At 42.4% G+C, this 21,480-nt stretch overlaps 2 protein-coding genes across 2 annotated transcripts; both read right to left on the bottom strand.

Moving 5' to 3' along the window:
- Positions 1-11,093: 11,093 nt before the first annotated feature.
- chodl (chondrolectin) lies at positions 11,094-13,305 on the bottom strand. Its single transcript, XM_028433485.1, has 7 exons — positions 13,071-13,305; positions 12,195-12,370; positions 11,967-12,124; positions 11,576-11,733; positions 11,424-11,474; positions 11,260-11,343; positions 11,094-11,194 (listed from the first exon to the last, which is right to left on the bottom strand). The coding sequence occupies exons 1-7, from the start codon at positions 13,138-13,140 to the stop codon at positions 11,094-11,096; spliced, it is 798 nt and encodes a 265-aa protein (XP_028289286.1). The 5' UTR covers positions 13,141-13,305.
- A 2,990-nt stretch (positions 13,306-16,295) lies between these two features.
- galnt11 (UDP-N-acetyl-alpha-D-galactosamine:polypeptide N-acetylgalactosaminyltransferase 11 (GalNAc-T11)) lies at positions 16,296-21,089 on the bottom strand. Its single transcript, XM_028433452.1, has 12 exons — positions 20,845-21,089; positions 19,742-19,995; positions 19,477-19,600; positions 19,241-19,407; positions 19,039-19,164; positions 18,424-18,673; positions 18,230-18,347; positions 17,779-17,931; positions 17,474-17,692; positions 17,286-17,390; positions 17,058-17,195; positions 16,296-16,977 (listed from the first exon to the last, which is right to left on the bottom strand). The coding sequence occupies exons 2-12, from the start codon at positions 19,962-19,964 to the stop codon at positions 16,846-16,848; spliced, it is 1,755 nt and encodes a 584-aa protein (XP_028289253.1). The 5' UTR covers positions 19,965-19,995; positions 20,845-21,089; the 3' UTR covers positions 16,296-16,845.
- Positions 21,090-21,480: the final 391 nt, after the last annotated feature.

Here is a 21,480-nt window from a genome sequence, read left to right as displayed (position 1 = left end):
CAATAATCCAGTGAAAGTTTTGCTGCAGCTTTGAAGGATTGGTTATAGTAAGTCTTAAAAAACACTGTTTTCAATGAGGGTCAGTGGGTTTTAGGACAAATTTAACTTCACATTTCTCCATAATCCTGCAGTAGATTTTCATGAAACACACTGTGGAGATAGAGCAGACCTTCTTTATCAATAATCCAGTAAAATTTCTGCTGCAGCTTTGAAGGATTATTTATACTCAGTCTTAAAAAACAGTTTTCAATGAGAGTTAATGGGTTTTAGGACAAATTTAACTTCACATTTCTCCATAATCCTGCAGTAGATTTTCATGAAACTCACTGTGGATATAGAGCAGACCTTCTTTATCAATAATCCAGTGAAATTTTTGCTGCAGCTTTGAAGGATTGGTTATAGTAAGTCTTAAAAAACACTGTTTTCAATGAGGGTCAGTGGGGTTTTAGGACAAATTTAACTTCACATTTCTCCATAATCCTGCAGTAGATTTTCATGAAACCCACTGTGGAGATAGAGCAGACCTTCTTTATCAATAATCCAGTGAAATTTTTGCTGCAGCTTTGAAGGATTGGTTATAGTAAGTCTTAAAAAACACTATTTTCAATGAGGGTCAGTGGGGTTTTAGGACAAATTTAACTTCACATTTCTCCATAATCCTGCAGTAGATTTTCATGAAACCCACTGTGGAGATAGAGCAGACCTTCTTTATCAATAATCCAGTGAAAGTTTTGCTGCAGCTTTGAAGGATTGGTTATAGTAAGTCTTAAAAAACACTGTTTTCAATGAGGGTCAGTGGGGTTTTAGGACAAATTTAACTTCACATTTCTCCATAATCCTGCAGTAGATTTTCATGAAACACACTGTGGAGATAGAGCAGACCTTCTTTATCAATAATCCAGTAAAATTTCTGCTGCAGCTTTGAAGGATTATTTATAGTCAGTCTTAAAAAACAGTTTTCAATGAGAGTTAATGGGTTTTAGGACAAATTTAACTTCACATTTCTCCATAATCCTGCAGTAGATTTTCATGAAACTCACTGTTGAGATAGAGCAGACCTTCTTTATCAATAATCCAGTGAAATTTCTGCTACAACTTTGAAGGATTAGTTATAGTGATTTAAAAAAAAACACTGTTTTCAATGAGTCAATGGGATTTTAGGACAACTTTGACCTCACATGACTCCATAATCCTGCAGTAGATATTCATGTGGAGATAGAGAAGAACTTCTTTATTAATAATCAAGTGAAATTTCTGCTGCAGCTTTGAAGGACTATTAATAGTGAGTTTAAAAAAAACACTGTTTTCAATGAGAGTCAATGGGATTTTAGGACAATTTTAACTTCACATTTCTCCATAATGCTGCAGTAGATTTTCATGAAACTCACTGTGGAGATAGAGCAGACCTTCTTTATCAATAATCCAGTGAAGTTTTTGCTGCAGCTTTGAAGGATTGGTTATAGTAAGTCTTAAAAAACACTGTTTTCAATGAGGGTCAGTGGGGTTTTAGGACAAATTTAACTTCACATTTCTCCATAATCCTGCAGTAGATTTTCATGAAACTCACTGTGGAGATAGAGCAGACCTTCTTTATCAATAATCCAGTGAAATATCTGCTACAACTTTGGAGGATTTTTTATAGCGAGTTTTCAAAAAATATTGTTTTCAATTAGAGTCAATGGGAGTTTAGGACAAATTTAACTTCACATTTCTCCAAAATCCTGCAGTAGATTTTCATGAAACTCACTGTTGAGATAGAGCAGACCTTCTTTATCAATAATCCAGTGAAATATCTGCTACAATTTTGAGGATTATTTATAGCTAGTTTTAAAAAAATACTGTTTTCAATTAGAGTCAATGGGATTTTAGGTCAAACTTAACTTCACATTTCTCCATAATCCTGCAGTGGATTTTCATGAAACTCACTGTGGAGATAGAGCAGACCTTCTTTATCAATAATCCAGTGAAATTTTTGCTGCAGTTTTGAAGGATTGGTTATAGTAAGTCTTAAAAAACACTATTTTCAATGAGGGTCAGTGGGGTTTTAGGACAAATTTAACTTCACATTTCTCCATAATCCTGCAGTAGATTTTCATGAAACCCACTGTGGAGATAGAGCAGACCTTCTTTATCAATAATCCAGTGAAATTTTTGCTGCAGCTTTGAAGGATTGGTTATAGTAAGTCTTAAAAAACACTGTTTTCAATGAGGGTCAGTGGGGTTTTAGGACAAATTTAACTTCACATTTCTCCATAATCCTGCAGTAGATTTTCATGAAACACACTGTGGAGATAGAGCAGACCTTCTTTATCAATAATCCAGTAAAATTTCTGCTGCAGCTTTGAAGGATTATTTATACTCAGTCTTAAAAAACAGTTTTCAATGAGAGTTAATGGGTTTTAGGACAAATTTAACTTCACATTTCTCCATAATCCTGCAGTAGATTTTCATGAAACTCACTGTGGATATAGAGCAGACCTTCTTTATCAATAATCCAGTGAAATTTTTGCTGCAGCTTTGAAGGATTGGTTATAGTAAGTCTTAAAAACACTGTTTCAATGAGGGTCAGTGGGGTTTTAGGACAAATTTAACTTCACATTTCTCCATAATCCTGCAGTAGATTTTCATGAAACCCACTGTGGAGATAGAGCAGACCTTCTTTATCAATAATCCAGTGAAATTTTGCTGCAGCTTTGAAGGATTGGTTATAGTAAGTCTTAAAAAACACTATTTTCAATGAGGGTCAGTGGGGTTTTAGGACAAATTTAACTTCACATTTCTCCATAATCCTGCAGTAGATTTTCATGAAACCCACTGTGGAGATAGAGCAGACCTTCTTTATCAATAATCCAGTGAAATTTTTGCTGCAGCTTTGAAGGATTGGTTATAGTAAGTCTTAAAAAACACTGTTTTCAATGAGGGTCAGTGGGGTTTTAGGACAAATTTAACTTCACATTTCTCCATAATCCTGCAGTAGATTTTCATGAAACCACTGTGGAGATAGAGCAGACCTTCTTTATCAATAATCCAGTGAAATATTCTGCTACAACTTTGAAGGATTTTTATAGCGAGTCTTAAAAAAAATATGTTTTCAATTAGAGTCAATGGGGTTTTAGGACAAATTTAACTTCACATTTCTCCATAATCCTGCAGTAGATTTTCATGAAACTCACTGTGGAGATAGAGCAGACCTTCTTTATCAATAATCCAGTAAAATTTCTGCTGCAGCTTTGAAGGATTATTTATAGTCAGTCTTAAAAAACAGTTTTCAATGAGAGTTAATGGGTTTTAGGACAAATTTAACTTCACATTTCTCCATAATCCTGCAGTAGATTTTCATGAAACTCACTGTGGAGATAGAGCAGACCTTCTTTATCAATAATCCAGTGAAATATCTGCTACAACTTTGGAGGATTTTTTATAGCGAGTTTTCAAAAAATATTGTTTTCAATTAGAGTCAATGGGAGTTTAGGACAAATTTAACTTCACATTTCTCCATAATCCTGCGGTAGATTTTCATGAAACTCACTGTGGATATAGAGCAGACCTTCTTTATCAATAATCCAGTGAAATATCTGCTACAACTTTGGAGGATTATTTATAGCGAGTTTTAAAAAAAAATACTGTTTTCAATGAGTCAATGGGATTTTAGGACAACTTTGACCTCACATGACTCCATAATCCTGCAGTAGATATTCATGTGGAGATAGAGAAGAACTTCTTTATTAATAATCCAGTGAAATTTCTGCTGCAGCTTTGAAGGACTATTAATAGTGAGTTTAAAAAAAACACTGTTTTCAATGAGAGTCAATGGGATTTTAGGACAATTTTAACTTCACATTTCTCCATAATCCTGCAGTAGATTTTCATGAAACTCACTGTGGAGATAGAGCAGACCTTCTTTATCAATAATCCAGTAAAATTTCTGCTGCAGCTTTGAAGGATTATTTATAGTCAGTCTTAAAAAACAGTTTTCAATGAGAGTTAATGGGTTTTAGGACAAATTTAACTTCACATTTCTCCATAATCCTGCGGTAGATTTTCTTGAAACTCACTGTGGATATAGAGCAGACCTTCTTTATCAATAATCCAGTGAAATATCTGCTACAACTTTGGAGGATTATTTATAGCAAGTTTTAAAAAAAATACTGTTTTCAATGAGAGTCAATGGGGTTTTAGTGCAAATTTAACTTCACATTACTCCATAATCCTGCAGTAGATATCCATGAAACCCACTGTGGAGATAGAGCAGACCTTCTTTATCAATAATCCAGTGAAATATCTGCTACAAGTTTGGGGAATTATTTATAGCGGGTTTTAAAAAAAGTACTGTTTTCAGTTAGAGTCAATGGGATTTTAGGACAACTTTGACCTCACATGACTCCATAATCCTGCAGTAGATATTCATGTGGAGATAGAGAAGAACTTCTTTATTAATAATCCAGTGAAATTTCTGCTGCAGCTTTGAAGGACTATTAATAGTGAGTTTAAAAAAAACACTGTTTTCAATGAGAGTCAATGGGATTTTAGGACAATTTTAACTTCACATTTCTCCATAATCCTGCAGTAGATTTTCATGAAACTCACTGTGGAGATAGAGCAGACCTTCTTTATCAATAATCCAGTGAAATATCTGCTACAATTTTGGAGGATTATTTATAGTCAGTCTTAAAAAACAGTTTTCAATGAGAGTTAATGGGTTTTAGGACAAATTTAACTTCACATTTCTCCATAATCCTGCAGTAGATTTTCATGAAACTCACTGTGGATATAGAGCAGACCTCCTTTATCAATAATCCAGTGAAATTTCTGCTACAAATTTGGAGGATTAGTTATAGTGATTTAAAAAAAACACTGTTTTCAATGAGTCAATGGGATTTTAGGACAACTTTGACCTCACATGACTCCATAATCCTGCAGTAGATATTCATGTGGAGATAGAGAAGAACTTCTTTATTAATAATCCAGTGAAATTTCTGCTGCAGCTTTGAAGGACTATTAATAGTGAGTTTAAAAAAAAACACTGTTTTCAATGAGAGTCAATGGGATTTTAGGACAATTTTAACTTCACATTTCTCCATAATCCTGCAGTAGATTTTCATGAAACTCACTGTGGAGATAGAGCAGACCTTCTTTATCAATAATCCAGTGAAATATCTGCTACAATTTTGGAGGATTATTTATAGTCAGTCTTAAAAAACAGTTTTCAATGAGAGTTAATGGGTTTTAGGACAAATTTAACTTCACATTTCTCCATAATCCTGCGGTAGATTTTCTTGAAACTCACTGTGGATATAGAGCAGACCTTCTTTATCAATAATCCAGTGAAATATCTGCTACAACTTTGGGGAATTATTTATAGCGGGTTTTAAAAAAAGTACTGTTTTCAGTTAGAGTCAATGGGGTTTTAGGACAAATTTAACTTCACATTTCTCCATAATCCTGCAGTAGATTTTCATGAAACTCACTGTGGAGATAGAGCAGACCTTCTTTATCAATAATCCAGTGAAATTTTTGCTGCAGCTTTGAAGGATTGGTTATAGTAAGTCTTAAAAAACACTGTTTTCAATGAGGGTCAGTGGGGTTTTAGGACAAATTTAACTTCACATTTCTCCATAATCCTGCAGTAGATTTTCATGAAACATACTGTGGAGATAGAGCAGACCTTCTTTATCAATAATCCAGTGAAATTTTTGCTGCAGCTTTGAAGGATTGGTTATAGTAAGTCTTAAAAAACACTGTTTTCAATGAGGGTCAGTGGGATTTTAGGACAAATTTAACTTCACATTTCTCCATAATCCTGCAGTAGATTTTCATGAAACACACTGTGGAGATAGAGCAGACCTTCTTTATCAATAATCCAGTGAAATTTCCGCTGCAGCTTTGAAGGATTATTTATAGTCAGTCTTAAAAAACAGTTTTCAATGAGAGTCAATGGGATTTTAGGACAAATTTAACTTCACATTTCTCCATAATCCTGCAGTAGATTTTCATGAAACTCACTGTGGATATAGAGCAGACCTTCTTTATCAATAATCCAGTGAAATATCTGCTACAACTTTGGAGGATTATTTATAGCGAGTTTTAAAAAAAAAATACTGTTTTCAATTAGAGTCAATGGGGTTTTAGGACAAATTTAACTTCACATTTCTCCATAATCCTGCAGTAGATTTTCTTGAAACCCACTGTGGAGATAGAGCAGACCTTCTTTATCAATAATCCAGTGAAATTTTTGCTGCAGCTTTGAAGGATTGGTTATAGTAAGTCTTAAAAAAACACTGTTTTCAATGAGGGTCAGTGGGGTTTTAAGACAAATTTAACTTCACATTTCTCCATAATCCTGCAGTAGATTTTCATGAAACTCACTGTGGAGATAGAGCAGACCTTCTTTATCAATAATCCAGTGAAATTTCTGCTACAAATTTGGAGGATTAGTTATAGTGATTTAAAAAAAACACTGTTTTCAATGAGTCAATGGGATTTTAGGACAACTTTGACCTCACATGACTCCATAATCCTGCAGTAGATATTCATGTGGAGATAGAGAAGAACTTCTTTATTAATAATCCAGTGAAATTTCTGCTGCAGCTTTGAAGGACTATTAATAGTGAGTTTAAAAAAAAAACACTGTTTTCAATGAGAGTCAATGGGATTTTAGGACAATTTTAACTTCACATTTCTCCATAATCCTGCAGTAGATTTTCATGAAACCCACTGTGGAGATAGAGCAGACCTTCTTTATCAATAATCCAGTGAAATTTTTGCTGCAGCTTTGAAGGATTGGTTATAGTAAGTCTTAAAAAACACTGTTTTCAATGAGGGTCAGTGGGGTTTTAGGACAAATTTAACTTCACATTTCTCCATAATCCTGCAGTAGATTTTCATGAAACTCACTGTGGAGATAGAGCAGACCTTCTTTATCAATAATCCAGTGAAATATCTGCTACAACTTTGGAGGATTTTTTATAGCGAGTTTTAAAAAAAATATTGTTTTCAATTAGAGTCAATGGGAGTTTAGGACAAATTTAACTTCACATTTCTCCAAAATCCTGCAGTAGATTTTCATGAAACTCACTGTTGAGATAGAGCAGACCTTCTTTATCAATAATCCAGTGAAATATCTGCTACAATTTTGGAGGATTATTTATAGCGAGTTTTAAAAAAAATACTGTTTTCAATTAGAGTCAATGGGATTTTAGGTCAAACTTAACTTCACATTTCTCCATAATCCTGCAGTAGATTTTCATGAAACTCACTGTGGAGATAGAGCAGACCTTCTTTATCAATAATCCAGTAAAATTTCTGCTGCAGCTTTGAAGGATTATTTATAGTCAGTCTTAAAGAACAGTTTTCAATGAGAGTTAATGGGTTTTAGGACAAATTTAACTTCACATTTCTCCATAATCCTGCGGTAGATTTTCATGAAACTCACTGTGGAGATAGAGCAGACCTTCTTTATCAATAATCCAGTAAAATTTCTACTGCAGCTTTGAAGGATTATTTATAGTCAGTCTTAAAAAACAGTTTTCAATGAGAGTCAATGGGATTTTAGGACAAATTTAACTTCACATTTCTCCATAATCCTGCAGTAGATTTTCATGAAACTCACCGTGGAGATAGAGCAGACCTTCTTTATCAATAATCCAGTGAAATTTCTGCTACAACTTTGAAGGATTAGTTATAGTGATTTAAAAAAAAACACTGTTTTCAATGAGTCAATGGGATTTTAGGACAACTTTGACCTCACATGACTCCATAATCCTGCAGTAGATATTCATGTGGAGATAGAGAAGAACTTCTTTATCAATAATCCAGTGAAATATCTGCTACAACTTTGGAGGATTTTTTATAGCGAGTTTTAAAAAAAATATTGTTTTCAATTAGAGTCAGTGGGAGTTTAGGACAAATTTAACTTCACATTTCTCCAAAATCCTGCAGTAGATTTTCATGAAACTCACTGTTGAGATAGAGCAGACCTTCTTTATCAATAATCCAGTGAAATATCTGCTACAATTTTGGAGGATTATTTATAGCGAGTTTTAAAAAAAATACTGTTTTCAATTAGAGTCAATGGGATTTTAGGTCAAACTTAACTTCACATTTCTCCATAATCCTGCAGTGGATTTTCATGAAACTCACTGTGGAGATAGAGCAGACCTTCTTTATCAATAATCCAGTGAAATTTTTGCTGCAGCTGTGAAGGATTGGTTATAGTAAGTCTTAAAAAACACTATTTTCAATGAGGGTCAGTGGGGTTTTAGGACAAATTTAACTTCACATTTCTCCATAATCCTGCAGTAGATTTTCATGAAACCCACTGTGGAGATAGAGCAGACCTTCTTTATCAATAATCCAGTGAAATTTTTGCTGCAGCTTTGAAGGATTGGTTATAGTAAGTCTTAAAAAACACTGTTTTCAATGAGGGTCAGTGGGGTTTTAGGACAAATTTAACTTCACATTTCTCCATAATCCTGCAGTAGATTTTCATGAAACTCACTGTGGAGATAGAGCAGACCTTCTTTATCAATAATCCAGTAAAATTTCTGCTGCAGCTTTGAAGGATTATTTATAGTCAGTCTTAAAAAACAGTTTTCAATGAGAGTTAATGGGTTTTAGGACAAATTTAACTTCACATTTCTCCATAATCCTGCAGTAGATTTTTATGAAACTCACTGTGGATATAGAGCAGACCTTCTTTATCAATAATCCAGTGAAATATCTGCTACAACTTTGGAGGATTATTTATAGCGAGTTTTAAAAAAAAAATACTGTTTTCAATGAGTCAATGGGATTTTAGGACAACTTTGACCTCACATGACTCCATAATCCTGCAGTAGATATTCATGTGGAGATAGAGAAGAACTTCTTTATTAATAATCCAGTGAAATTTCTGCTGCAGCTTTGAAGGACTATTAATAGTGAGTTTAAAAAAAAACACTGTTTTCAATGAGAGTCAATGGGATTTTAGGACAATTTTAACTTCACATTTCTCCATAATCCTGCAGTAGATTTTCATGAAACTCACTGTGGAGATAGAGCAGACCTTCTTTATCAATAATCCAGTGAAATTTTTGCTGCAGCTTTGAAGGATTGGTTATAGTAAGTCTTAAAAAAACACTGTTTTCAATTAGAGTCAATGGGATTTTAGGTCAAACTTAACTTCACATTTCTCCATAATCCTGCAGTGGATTTTCATGAAACTCACTGTGGAGATAGAGCAGACCTTCTTTATCAATAATCCAGTGAAATTTTTGCTGCAGCTGTGAAGGATTGGTTATAGTAAGTCTTAAAAAACACTATTTTCAATGAGGGTCAGTGGGGTTTTAGGACAATTTTAACTTCACATTTCTCCATAATCCTGCAGTAGATTTTCATGAAACTCACTGTGGAGATAGAGCAGACCTTCTTTATCAATAATCCAGTGAAATTTTTGCTGCAGCTTTGAAGGATTGGTTATAGTAAGTCTTAAAAAAACACTGTTTTCAATGAGGGTCAGTGGGGTTTTAAGACAAATTTAACTTCACATTTCTCCATAATCCTGCAGTAGATTTTCATGAAACTCACTGTGGAGATAGAGCAGACCTTCTTTATCAATAATCCAGTGAAATTTCTGCTACAAATTTGGAGGATTAGTTATAGTGATTTAAAAAAAACACTGTTTTCAATGAGTCAATGGGATTTTAGGACAACTTTGACCTCACATGACTCCATAATCCTGCAGTAGATATTCATGTGGAGATAGAGAAGAACTTCTTTATTAATAATCCAGTGAAATTTCTGCTGCAGCTTTATAGTCAGTCTTAAAAAACAGTTTTCAATGAGAGTCAATGGGATTTTAGGACAAATTTAACTTCACATTTCTCCATAATCCTGCAGTAGATTTTCATGAAACCCACTGTGGAGATAGAGCAGACCTTCTTTATCAATAATCCAGTGAAATATCTGCTACAACTTTGGAGGATTATTTATAGCGAGTTTAAAAAAAATACTGTTTTCAATTAGAGTCAATGGGATTTTAGGACAATTTTAACTTCACATTTCTCCATAATCCTGCAGTAGATTTTCATGAAACTCACTGTGGAGATAGAGCAGACCTTCTTTATCAATAATCCAGTGAAATATCTGCTACAACTTTGGAGGATTATTTATAGCGGGTTTTAAAAAAAGTACTGTTTTCAATGAGAGTCAATGGGATTTTAGTACAAATTTAACTTCACATTTCTCCATAATCCTGCAGTAGATTTTCATGAAACCCACTGTGGAGATAGAGCAGACCTTCTTTAACAATAATCCAGTGAAATTTCTGCTGCAGCTTTGAAGGATTATTTATAGTCAGTCTTAAAAAACAGTTTTCAATGAGAGTCAATGGGGTTTTAGGACAAATTTAACTTCACATTTCTCCATAATCCTGCAGTAGGTTTTCATGAAACCCACTGTGGAGATAGAGCAGACCTTCTTTATCAATAATCCAGTGAAATTTCTGCTGCGGCAAGGATTATTTATAGTGATTTTAAAAAAACACTGTTTTCAATGAGAGTCAAAGGGATTTTAGGTCAACTTTGACCTCACATTTCTCCATAATCCTGCAGTAGATTTTCATGAAACTCACTGTGGAGATAGATCAGACCTTCTTTATCAATAATCCAGTGAAATATCTGCTGCAACTTTGAAGGATTAGTTATAGTGATTTAAAAAAACCACTGTTTTCAATGAGTCAATGGGATTTTAGGACAACTTTGACCTCACATGACTCCATAATCCTGCAGTAGATATTCATGTGGAGATTGAGAATAACTTCTTTATTAATAATCCAGTGAAATTTCTGCTACACCTTTGGAGGATTATTTATAGCGAGTTTGTTTTTTAAAAAAAACACTGTTTTCAATTAGAGTCAATGGGATTTTCAATTACAGTCAATTGGATTTTAGTGCAACTTTAAGTTCACATTTCTCCATAATCCTGCACTAGATTTTGATGAAATTCACTGTGGAGATAGAGACCTTCTTTATCAATAATCCACTGAAATATCTGCATACATCACAGGCTCCACCTTGGTTGGTATGAGGTGGGACAGAGGCAGAAAGTGAGCTGGCCTACCTTCTGCTGAGCATCTGAAAGCAACATGTCCCAGAAGCCACCAGGATGAGCAGCAGCAGGGGGATGGTGGGAATGACCACATAGAGCAGCAGCATGCCTGCAAAGACACACAATTAGCCCCTGATGCAGAGGACAGTCCAGGTCAAAGGTCAACTGTTGTACCTGAAGCTCCTGCCACGGTGACCTGAGGGGGAACTTCCTCACCGCCTGCAGCCTGTGTGACCACAGCTCCACCTGCTGGCACCGCTGAGGACACATTGACACAGTTTGACCTGACAGCCATGTTTTAATGAACCATCAGACAGTCTGACGTCTCCGTCACTCACCCGTCTCCCGCCCTCCAGGTGTGTCACCGTGTTCCTTCACAAGATGGCTCTCTGACACAAGCAGAAAGAAAAGGGTTTGTTGGCCTGAATCTAAATTGGCCGACTGTACCTGGATTGGTTACCTGTGCCTGAGGCTGGTTGGCCGACTGTACCTGGTTCATACTTGCAGATGAAGTTGTGCTTCATGTTGCAGCGGTCATCATTCCATTGATAGAGATAAGCCCCGCCCAGTCCAGGAAGTGCAGTTGGCTGATGGTACATCACAACGCAGGCTTCGCCTCCACAAGATGGCTCATCAAAATACCAGTTCCTGGATCATCATCATCATCATCAGCCACATTACTACCATAGTAACAAGTTCACTAGCCCTGGATGTGAGCTAACTCGCTAAGGTTGTTCCATACTGCAGGAGAACAGAGAACTTTCTTCTGGCTCTCAGCGCTCCAAGAAGAGCTGCAGTGGGAGGAGTTCTGCACGCGTTTCTCGTGAAGTATGAAACGTCCGGGCGACACTAACATTGATTGGAAGTGTCATCACGCTCACCTGAAGGAGGCCACGCTGCCGTCGGTCCACTGGTAGAGCTGTGGACAGGACGTGAAGGTGTTGCTGAGTTCAGGATGGACCTGATCAACGCTGTCCGCCCGGGTCAGACCGATCCAGAAGTCACCATCTGCTATGCCACCAGCACCTGAGCGCAGTTCCTGCAGGTGGAGAGAAGGAGAAGTTTGAGCGGCAAAGAGGAGGAGGCGGGGGTCCAGGTGTGCGTCTCACCTGCAGCAGGTTTTCAATGTCCCTCTGCTCCGCCGCGCTGTCGATGCTGAGCAGCGAGCCTTCATCCATCTCACAGGCCTGGCGCGCCTCCCTGAAGGCGACGCGGCTCGACACGTCGTGGAAATACGCAATCTTATAGCAGGGCCGCTCAGGGCCGCCCGAACACACTGTCTGACCTGCACACAGAGCCCCGCCCACAGCCACGTGACTGACAGCTGACACCCAAGCATATACTGATGACACTGTACTAGTACCATCACTGTGTAGTCAGTGTGGAGGCGGGGGTGTGTGCAGCTGCAGCAGTGATTAATACACAGTCTGGTTAAAACACACTCAGAACTACTTTAAGTGATTAGCTGGATTCTCTTCTGCACCATCATCACTTTACTGTTAAAGCAGCGAGAGCTCCATTTATCCGCCTGCTCCCAGCTCTGTGTGTGTGAGAGAGAGTGTGTGTGTGTGTGTCTCTGTGTGTGTCTGTGTGTGTGTGTGCAAACAGCTGATGGTTTGATGAATGAAAGTCTTTTGTCAGTAAGAAAATGTGATGAAAAACAACCACAGCAACACAACCAGCAACCACACAAACACACCTTCATGTACAAACAGCAACAACTAGTATTCTTATGTATAAACATGACAATGCGAGGGTTAAAATCTGGGTAACAACAAGAGCTGCTCGTTCTCCAGGTGGGAGTGAATTCATCCTGAAGGTAAGTTTAAATATGAAATATAAAAGGATATCACATGTTTATGGTATTTAATTCAAACTATAAAAGAGTTAAACCGTGTGTCCAGCATGAGGTGCCCTGCACTCACATCACTGACTGACATCTGCAACATGAAAACCTCACACACACACTACAACCATTAACTCACCGCTCACCACGCGCACCGCATTCACCCGGAAAACCACCGTCGCCATGACAACCTCGAGGATCAGCAGCATTGCTGTGTTAGTTAACAAAAATAAAACAAAAAGTGCAGGTTTGATTCAGGATACCAGCCCGCTGCTGCTCAGACTCCTGCTCGGGCTGCTGCTGCTCAGACTGCTGCTGCTCAGACTGCTGCTCAGGCTGCTCCTTAGGACTGCTGCTCGGGCTGCTGCTGCTCGGGCTGCTGCTGCTCAGGCTGTTTCTTCCATGCTTCCTCTGAATCTCTCCGTGATGTGAGGCAGAGTGAGTCCCTGCCCCCACCTTCTGATTGATCGCCCACAGAGCCCCAGCTGTATCCTCCTCGTTCATTAAGCCCTGGGGGGCCACACACACGCAGAGCAGAGTTTAATTCACTTACTTGGGCCAGCAGCTGATTGGCTCCTGCAGAGCAGCTGATCAATAGATGGAAGCCTCGCTCTGATATCTGCACTTATGAGCAACACTTCCTCCTCATCGATCCCTCACACACACAGTGAGCATGGGGGCGTGGCCAAAACTTTATGCTCGTGTGTCTCAGCTGGTGACACAACTTTCACAACCTTCCTCTGCTATCAGTTTTTGTGCTAAGCTAAGTTTTTCTGTGTTCAGTGATGTGACAGCTGCAGTGCTGCCTCTCCAGGTGAGGAGGAGCTCGGTGTAGCAGGAAGGTGACAGCATCCTCCATCCAAACATGAGGCCTGTAGGCAAGCTGCAGCAGGTCCATGGAGGAGCCCCCTGTGGAGCGGAGCTGTCTCAGGACCAGTATCTTCAGTGTCTTCATCTGGTGGGATGTCACCGGTCTGTAGCTGCTGAGGTCTTGGGGCTGCGGTGTGTTTTAGGCACTGGTACCACACAGGAGGTCTTCCAGAGCTGTGGTCCCACCCCCAGCCTGAGGCTCAGACTGAAGACACGCTCCATAACTCCACACAGTTCATCTGCACAGACTGAAGGAGCCTGGAGCTGATGGCATCTGGTCCAGCTGCTCTGTTCTCACCTGGGCTGCTGTGAAGGACAGGGTGGGGTGGGGGATGACTGTGTAGGTGTGAAGTGGTTGAACATACTTCAATCAGTGTGTGTGTGTGTGTGTGTGTGAGAGAGAGAGAGAGGCAGGAAGTAGTGTTAAAGTGTTCCAGAATCTGAGATATCAGATTTACTGACACACTTAGACTGAAACTCAACCTGATGTGGAACATTATTAAGTTTAATGGTCAGTGTGTGTGTGTGTGTGTGGAGCTGTGAAGGAGACAAGCCTATGTGTGTGTGTGTGAGTAAGTGTGTCTGTGTGTGCTCTGACCAAATGTTGAACCCAGAACTTCGTCATCTTTGAAACCATCTGACAGGAAGTACTGAGTTCACCTGGCAGTCACACACACACACACACACATTCAACTCAACAAGTGCTTTAAATAATGAACACACACACACACACATAATGACCTGTTGGATCTCTGCAGTCATTCCCTGTATTGATCACTGTATTGATTGGCTGCAGGCGGCTGATCGTCTCCGTCTAAAAACACACTCCACTTACCACTGATTACACACACACACGCACACACACAAAGAGGAGCTTTAACAACAGTGGGATGCATTAATGCTGACTCAGCCCTGAGTAATAGATTACTCAGAGTAATAGATTACTCTGATCTGAGAGACAGCAGCTGCAGATATCAGACCACTCCATGAACAGCTGCAGCTGATCCAGAAGCAGCAGCTAGAGTTCTGACAGGAAGCAGCCAAAGGGATCATATCTCTGCTGTTCTAGCTTCTCTTCACTGGCTCCCAGTGGACTCAAGAATAACCTTCAAGATCCTTCTCCTCACCTACAAGGCTCTACATGGACTAGCTCCATGATCTCTGCAGGACCTGATAGAACCGTATGTTCCTAACAGAACAGTCAGATCTTAGATCTTTACTTGTAGTTCCTAGGATTCATCACAGTAGAATGGGAGGACGAGCCTTTAGCTGTCAGGCAGCTCAGCTGTGGAAGCAGCTTCAGTTTCTGAGGCAAACACCACCTCCACCTTTAAGACCACAAACATGATCCACTGAGCAGTTTCCCTCAAATCTCCCTCTGACCCCTGACCTCTACTCTCATTAGTCTGGTACATACTAGTGATGTCATAAACTGTGTTTGCTGTCTTCCTCCTAGGTTCCTCCAGTGTCCAATAACCAGGATTGAGACTCGGCTCAGATTGAGGTAGAAGGTCCATGTGTCTGCTTCACCTCCATGAAGCAGAAAGAGAATCAGATTATACATCAGAGTGCTTGATATGCAGAAGGAACCATTTTAGAATGTTACAGTGTAAAGCTGGAGCTCATTATAATGAAACACACACACACACACAGCAGTGATCCGTCAATCACACACTGTTCAAAGAGCTGCAGATCAATAAAGTTCTTCTAAATTTCTAAATGTGGATTTATGAGGCGCTTCCATCCAACCGTCCAATCAGCCGGCAGCTGCTCAGACTGCCTGATGACACATTAACCCCCGGGCCTGTGTGTGTGAGACGGCCTGCAGAGTATTGACCAGAAGAGAAAGCTCATTATTTGGGGGCTGAAATGCTGGAAGCATCAATGTGAGTTTTATTGCTCTCATGCAAACACACACACACAGTATTGATTTGTGTGATCAGCGGCGTTTAATCAGTTATCTGGAAACAGAAAGTATTTAGAGTTCTATTGTAAAACAGTCTGGAGGTTCAGACCTCAGAGGACACGTTCAGGATCCCTTTAACATTCAACACCTGGACTGTACTGCGGCTTTATGTTACCCATGTGAAACATATTTGATATGCTAACGAGCTTCAGACATTTTCATTAAGAACTGATATTAAGAAAAGATTTACTCTGTAGACATCTGTATGAAGAGGGTCATCTGAACCAGTGTAGCTAGCCGCAGACCTGGAGGGCCAATAAAGAAGACCAAACCTCAGTCGCCCTGAAACACACAGGAAGCCCACCAGAAACGTCCACACTCACGGAACACTGCATGGCACCACTGTAAGCAGCTGCTCCAGGGCAGACTGAGCAGAAACATGCAGCGACACTGCCACTTGCTGGTCACCAGAGGGAACTACATCAGCTTCAGAAGCTTCTGTAGACAATACAGAGCACACACACACACACACACACACACACACACACACACAAAATGGTGTCTACAAGCAGGGAGAAGTCAGACACGTTTGTTTTTACTGAGTCTTGGTCTTGTTAGTTTTACTCTATTTCACATTTCACACGAGTTAAAAATCACCGGATAAATACTGAGATTAAATACTGAAGATGATGCCTTCATGGACCATCAGTTCATTCTGTTGCTGTGGCTTCTTTCTGTACACTGAGGCCTGAGCGCGCCCCTGAGGCCTGCAGGGCTGCGGGGGTCTTTCTGAGTTTCTGTTTGTAGAAAGAATGGCGTGCACACCTCGGCGTGGGAATTCACGTGCTGACCATTTATTGAAAATGAAACACCACACAGACTAAAAACTGCTGACAAGGGTCAAAGGTCAGCAGGCAGCAGATATGAGATGACATCACGATGGTGCTTCCAGGCTTCTCCTTCTCTTACTGAGCCACACATTAAAAGCTCCGCCTGCTGGAGGCTGGGGTCCAGTCCTTCGATGCCCTTCATGTTGCAGGATGAGCGGCAGTGAGTGTCCAACCTTGTCATCCAAACAATAAAACCAACCTGAAACATTAAAAAGCGTTTGATTGTCTTTAAAACACGTCGGCCCTCCTCAGCCCTCCACCTGCCACTGCTGCGCCTCGGAGCCATCACAGATCGCCACGGAGACGTAACCTTTAGGCCCGATGGGTTGTGCCACGGCAAGACACTGACCAACGGAGACCTGGTAGAGACGATTGGACTTCTACAGGAGACAGAAAGCCACAGAGACATCTGTAGGAGCCCGGTTCTGTGTGTGTGTGTGTGTGTGTCTGTCTGTCTTACCCCCAGGCTCCACTGCTGGGACCCCCCTGAGCCGTGACACTTCATTAGTCTCGGGGGATCAAAGGTTCTGACCTCTGACACATCCAGACACAGCAGACCTGCCAGGATCAGCTGACCCTCCTCATCATAGGCCCAGTCCTGCACACAGGTCATACAACACACAACGCAGGTCAAAGGTCAAAGGTCATGGTGACCTCCACTTTAGATCAGATCATGTGGTCAGTTTACCTGTTCGGGGTCTCGGGGGTCACAGGGTCGCAGGACAACAGCTCCACCCTTCTGACTGGCTCGCCCCTGGGCCACCAGGCAGCGGCCGGTTGCTAGATTACGAAGCTGTAAGATGGCAGACAGAGAAGCATGAAGGAAGCTGGATGGGATGACAATGAACACAGAAGCTTGATGCTGCGTTCAGGTACCCGTCCTCGCTGCAGGACTTTGGGGCGTCTCAGGCCCTTGTTGATGAACAGCGGCTGCTGCGGCTTGTTGCCATTGGCAACAGTCTGCATCTCGGGGTAGACCGTGTCTAAGTACCAGCGAAACGAGTGGCACTGCAGGCGCTTCCTCAACGCCACACGCTCGCTGATGTCACCATAGTTGCGGTCACGCAGCTCTGGACGCAGAGACAGATACTGCTCCTGATTGGACCACAGAGAGACAGCAAGTAAGGTCAGAGCCACGGCAGCTCAAAGATGTGTGTGTGTGTGTGTGTGTGTGTGTGTACCTTGTACTCATCCATCCACACGTGTGCCAGCCGCAGCGAGTTGTGAGCCATGGTGTCCTGCCCTCCTGGCGAGCCGTAGGGTCTCCGCTTCCTGAAGATATGGCCGACTCTGGAGCATGGAATGATGAGCAGCTGACCACCACACATCCAGATCTAAGCCAGAGACACACACACATACACATACACAGAGACACACCACACAGACACACACACAGTGGCGGAAAGAAGGAAGGAGTTAAGGTTTGAACAGTTAAACAGGTCACAGAGACACCGTCCTGCAGCGAGTATGTTAAAGACCTGTGTGTGTCTCTGTGTGTGTGTGTCAGTGTGTCGCAGTTGCTTCATGTCTCTATACAATGTTTGTGCTTGTGCAATTGCTGCTACTAGAGGAAAACACACTTCTCCTTTAAGCTGGTGCCTTCACTGACAGTTGGGAGAACAGGCCTCTCACCCTGAAGGAGATTTCCAGGTTCTCTCCACCCCAGATGTCCATGCCAGCGTCGTACTGGCCGAGCTCATTAAAATACTTCCTGTCCATGGCGAACAGCCCGCCTGCCATGGTGGGTGATCTGAGGAGGGGGAGGAAGGGGGAGACTTCAGAGAACCCTTACGGTGACATCATCGACCACACTGACCCACTGTTACCTGATTGGCCCAGCAGCTCCTTCTGGCCCATGGAGCTCGGAGGGGGGGACGGGGTCCCACTTGAAGTGCAGCCCCCAGTTGAAGCCGCCCCTCACAATGGGGGAAGGCGAGTAGGCCAGCGTGTCGGCGGAGATGATGTCGATGACGGGGCAGACGACGGTGTGGTGGTTCTTGTGGATGGGGGCCAGCAGAGGCTGCAGCCAGGCCTGGTTCACCTCACAGTGACTGTCCAGGAAGACCAGCACGTCCCCTGGACACAGGACACAGTGCCACCGCGAGCCACACAGGTGATGGGATGAGGAAGTGTGTGGCTGAGTGTGTGTGTGGTTGAGTGTGAGTGTGTGTGTGTGTGAGTTTGTCTGTGTGTGAGTGTGTGTGTGTGTATGTGAGTGTGTGTGTGAGTGTGTGTGGTTGAGTGTGAGTGTGTGTGTCTGTGTGTGTGAGTTTGTGTATGTCTGTGTGTGAGTGTGTGTGTGAGTGTGTGTGTGAGTGTGTGTGTGTCTGTGTGTGTCTGTGTGTGAGTGTGTGGGTGTGTCTGTGTGTGTCTGTGTGTGAGTGTGTGTGCCTGTGTGTTTCTGTGTGTGTGTGTCTGTGTCTGTGTGTGTCTGTATGTACCTGTGGCATGTGAGGCTCCAATCATTCGTCCTCTGATGAGTCCCTCCCTCCGCTGGTTCCTCACCAGTCGGACCTTCCCCTGCAGCTCGTCCCTGATGTACCGATCCAGGTCGTCCTTCAGCTCCTCTGAGAACACACACACACATCACACCAAACTCAAACTTCTGTTCCTTTCAGATACCGGGTGGTGGTCGGCTGTTACCGAGCTCGCTGCGGTCATCCACCAGGATGATCTCGTGCAGCAGGTAGGCTGGTGTTCGGTCCAGGACGCTGTGCACAGTTCTCAGCAGGGCCGAGAATGCCTCGTTGAAAAAACAGATCACTACGCTAGCAGAAGGAAGAGTCGAAGGATAGGATCTATCCCGACACCTGGAAGAGAGCACGGTGCTGTGAGGAGGACATGACACTGCAGCTGGCTGAAAGCTGTGCTGCTCTTACTGGGCGTCTCTGGTGTCGGGCAGATCTCTGTGGTAGCCCAGTCGAGTGGAGATGAGGACATTGAAGGCGTGTCGGTGGTAGCCCGTGTCCCGTATCTCCTGATCCGCCTCGTTGAAGATCATCCCTGCAGAAGGACACGAAACATGTGGGTTGAAACCTTCAGACTGAGACCAGCTGCAGACCTGTGCACCTTCAAACTACAGCACTGCAGGCATCCTGTGTACCAACACTCCCTGCAGCACATGAACACACCGTGACCACTCACCCATCTCCGGTGGCAGCTCTGCTCCCTTATTGGCCGGCAGGAGTCGGCGGCCGGCCCTGCGGTCGGCCAGGCTTTTGGTGATTGACTGGCCGCGGTGCTGCAGGGGGGTCCTGCCACGGCCAGGATCGGCCCCCAGAGAGAAGTAGAGGAAGAGGAGGACGGACCAGGTGGCCGAGGTGACGAGGCAGCCATAGCAGAAGTACCGCAGCGTGACACTGGCCATGGTGGCCGAGCGAGCATCGCCTTACATTACACTGCAGAGAGAGAGAGCGAGAGAGAGAAAGAGTTGTGAGGATCACAATCCTGCTGCTCTGGGTTTATTCATACAGCACCTTCACAACCAACACTGTCTATAGGTACAGAAACCCAGAGCCTGAACCCAAAGACCCAGAGCCTGGATCCAGAGAACTCTCAGAACCCAGAGCCCGGACTCAGAGAACTCTGAGAACCCAGAGCCCGGACTCAGAGAACTCTGAGAACCCAGAGCCTAGACAGGCAGACAGGTCCAACAGGAGCCGGCTCACAGGGAGAACCCTCCTGCTTGAGGTCTAAGCTCAGGTGTGAAGACCAGCAGGACAATGACTGATGTGCTAACACTGAGGATGGACTGAAGGGTCAGAGGTCACTGCCTGAAGGTTAATAATAAGCTGGATTATTGCTGTTTTATAGAAACATCACATGCTCCTCATCAATCTCTAATCAATCAGTAACTGAGCAGCTGGTGTGGCTCAGTGCTGAGGCAGGTGTCAGGTGCGCTGTGAATAATTCATCAGATCACAGCAGCTGTTCAGAGCTCCACGCAGGAATCCTCCACTTTAAGGCCACAGCTGAACACACTCTAAGGGTTAAAGTCAGTTTATACAGATGTATGTCCATACAGCACCATAACTCAACAGTTAGAATCCAAGTGAAACAACACCAGGATTAAATAATCTGCTCTGAACCTCATCCGTGTTTGGGGTTTAAATGAACGTGTCCGATAATTGAACTCGCTAGCTTACGCCTTATTGCTACATTGGTAGGAGGTGGTGTTATCGGACCTGACCGCTACCACAACCCGAGCGAAGAGCTTTTATAAAGTCTCCGACACGACAGACACACACCTGAGCCGAAGTCCGGGTCCATCTGCTCGGAGCTACTTGCTCAGCGGCAGTCGGGGCAGCCGGCCGGACGCCTCAGGCTGCGGGTCCGTTAGCCGCTGGGGCTAAACTGGCAGAATCTGCGGCGGAGTTCTGGACGAGGACTCGCTGTGAGTTCATGTGTGTCTTCAGAATCCGTCTGTGTGTCCTCAGCGCGGACACACATACACACACACAACAACACAGGAAGCAACACCACGTGACGTGACGACTCCTTCTTCTTCGTCATCTTCCTAAGGGGGCTGGCTCACTACCGCCACCTTGTGGACCGGTTTGCAGGCAGTGACCTGTATTTCGCAGAGCAGATGTCTCAGCTGTCTTGTTGATATTTATAAGATCATAACTTACTCTACTGTTTCCAGTAAAACACAATAACAATTATTTATTACCTTTGATGTGGTTTATTGTTCTGTTAAAAGGAATTATTACAAACCCTTCAAAATAAAAGCATGTGAACAGTTTGTTAAAGATTCACTGACACTGTCCACTGAGTCCAGACTGAGTCCAGCTCCAGCTGATTCAGCTTTATTACACAGAAGGTCCTGGACTTATGCCGAGGGAAGCAGGTTCCCCTGGATGAGGTTTGTGAGCAGCACGTGG

This window comes from Parambassis ranga, chromosome 20, assembly GCF_900634625.1.
Source record: "Parambassis ranga chromosome 20, fParRan2.1, whole genome shotgun sequence".
Lineage (NCBI taxonomy): Eukaryota > Metazoa > Chordata > Actinopteri > Ambassidae > Parambassis > Parambassis ranga.
The sequence above is the reverse complement of the archived record's forward strand: the minus strand, read 5'-3'. Positions and strand labels throughout refer to the sequence as shown.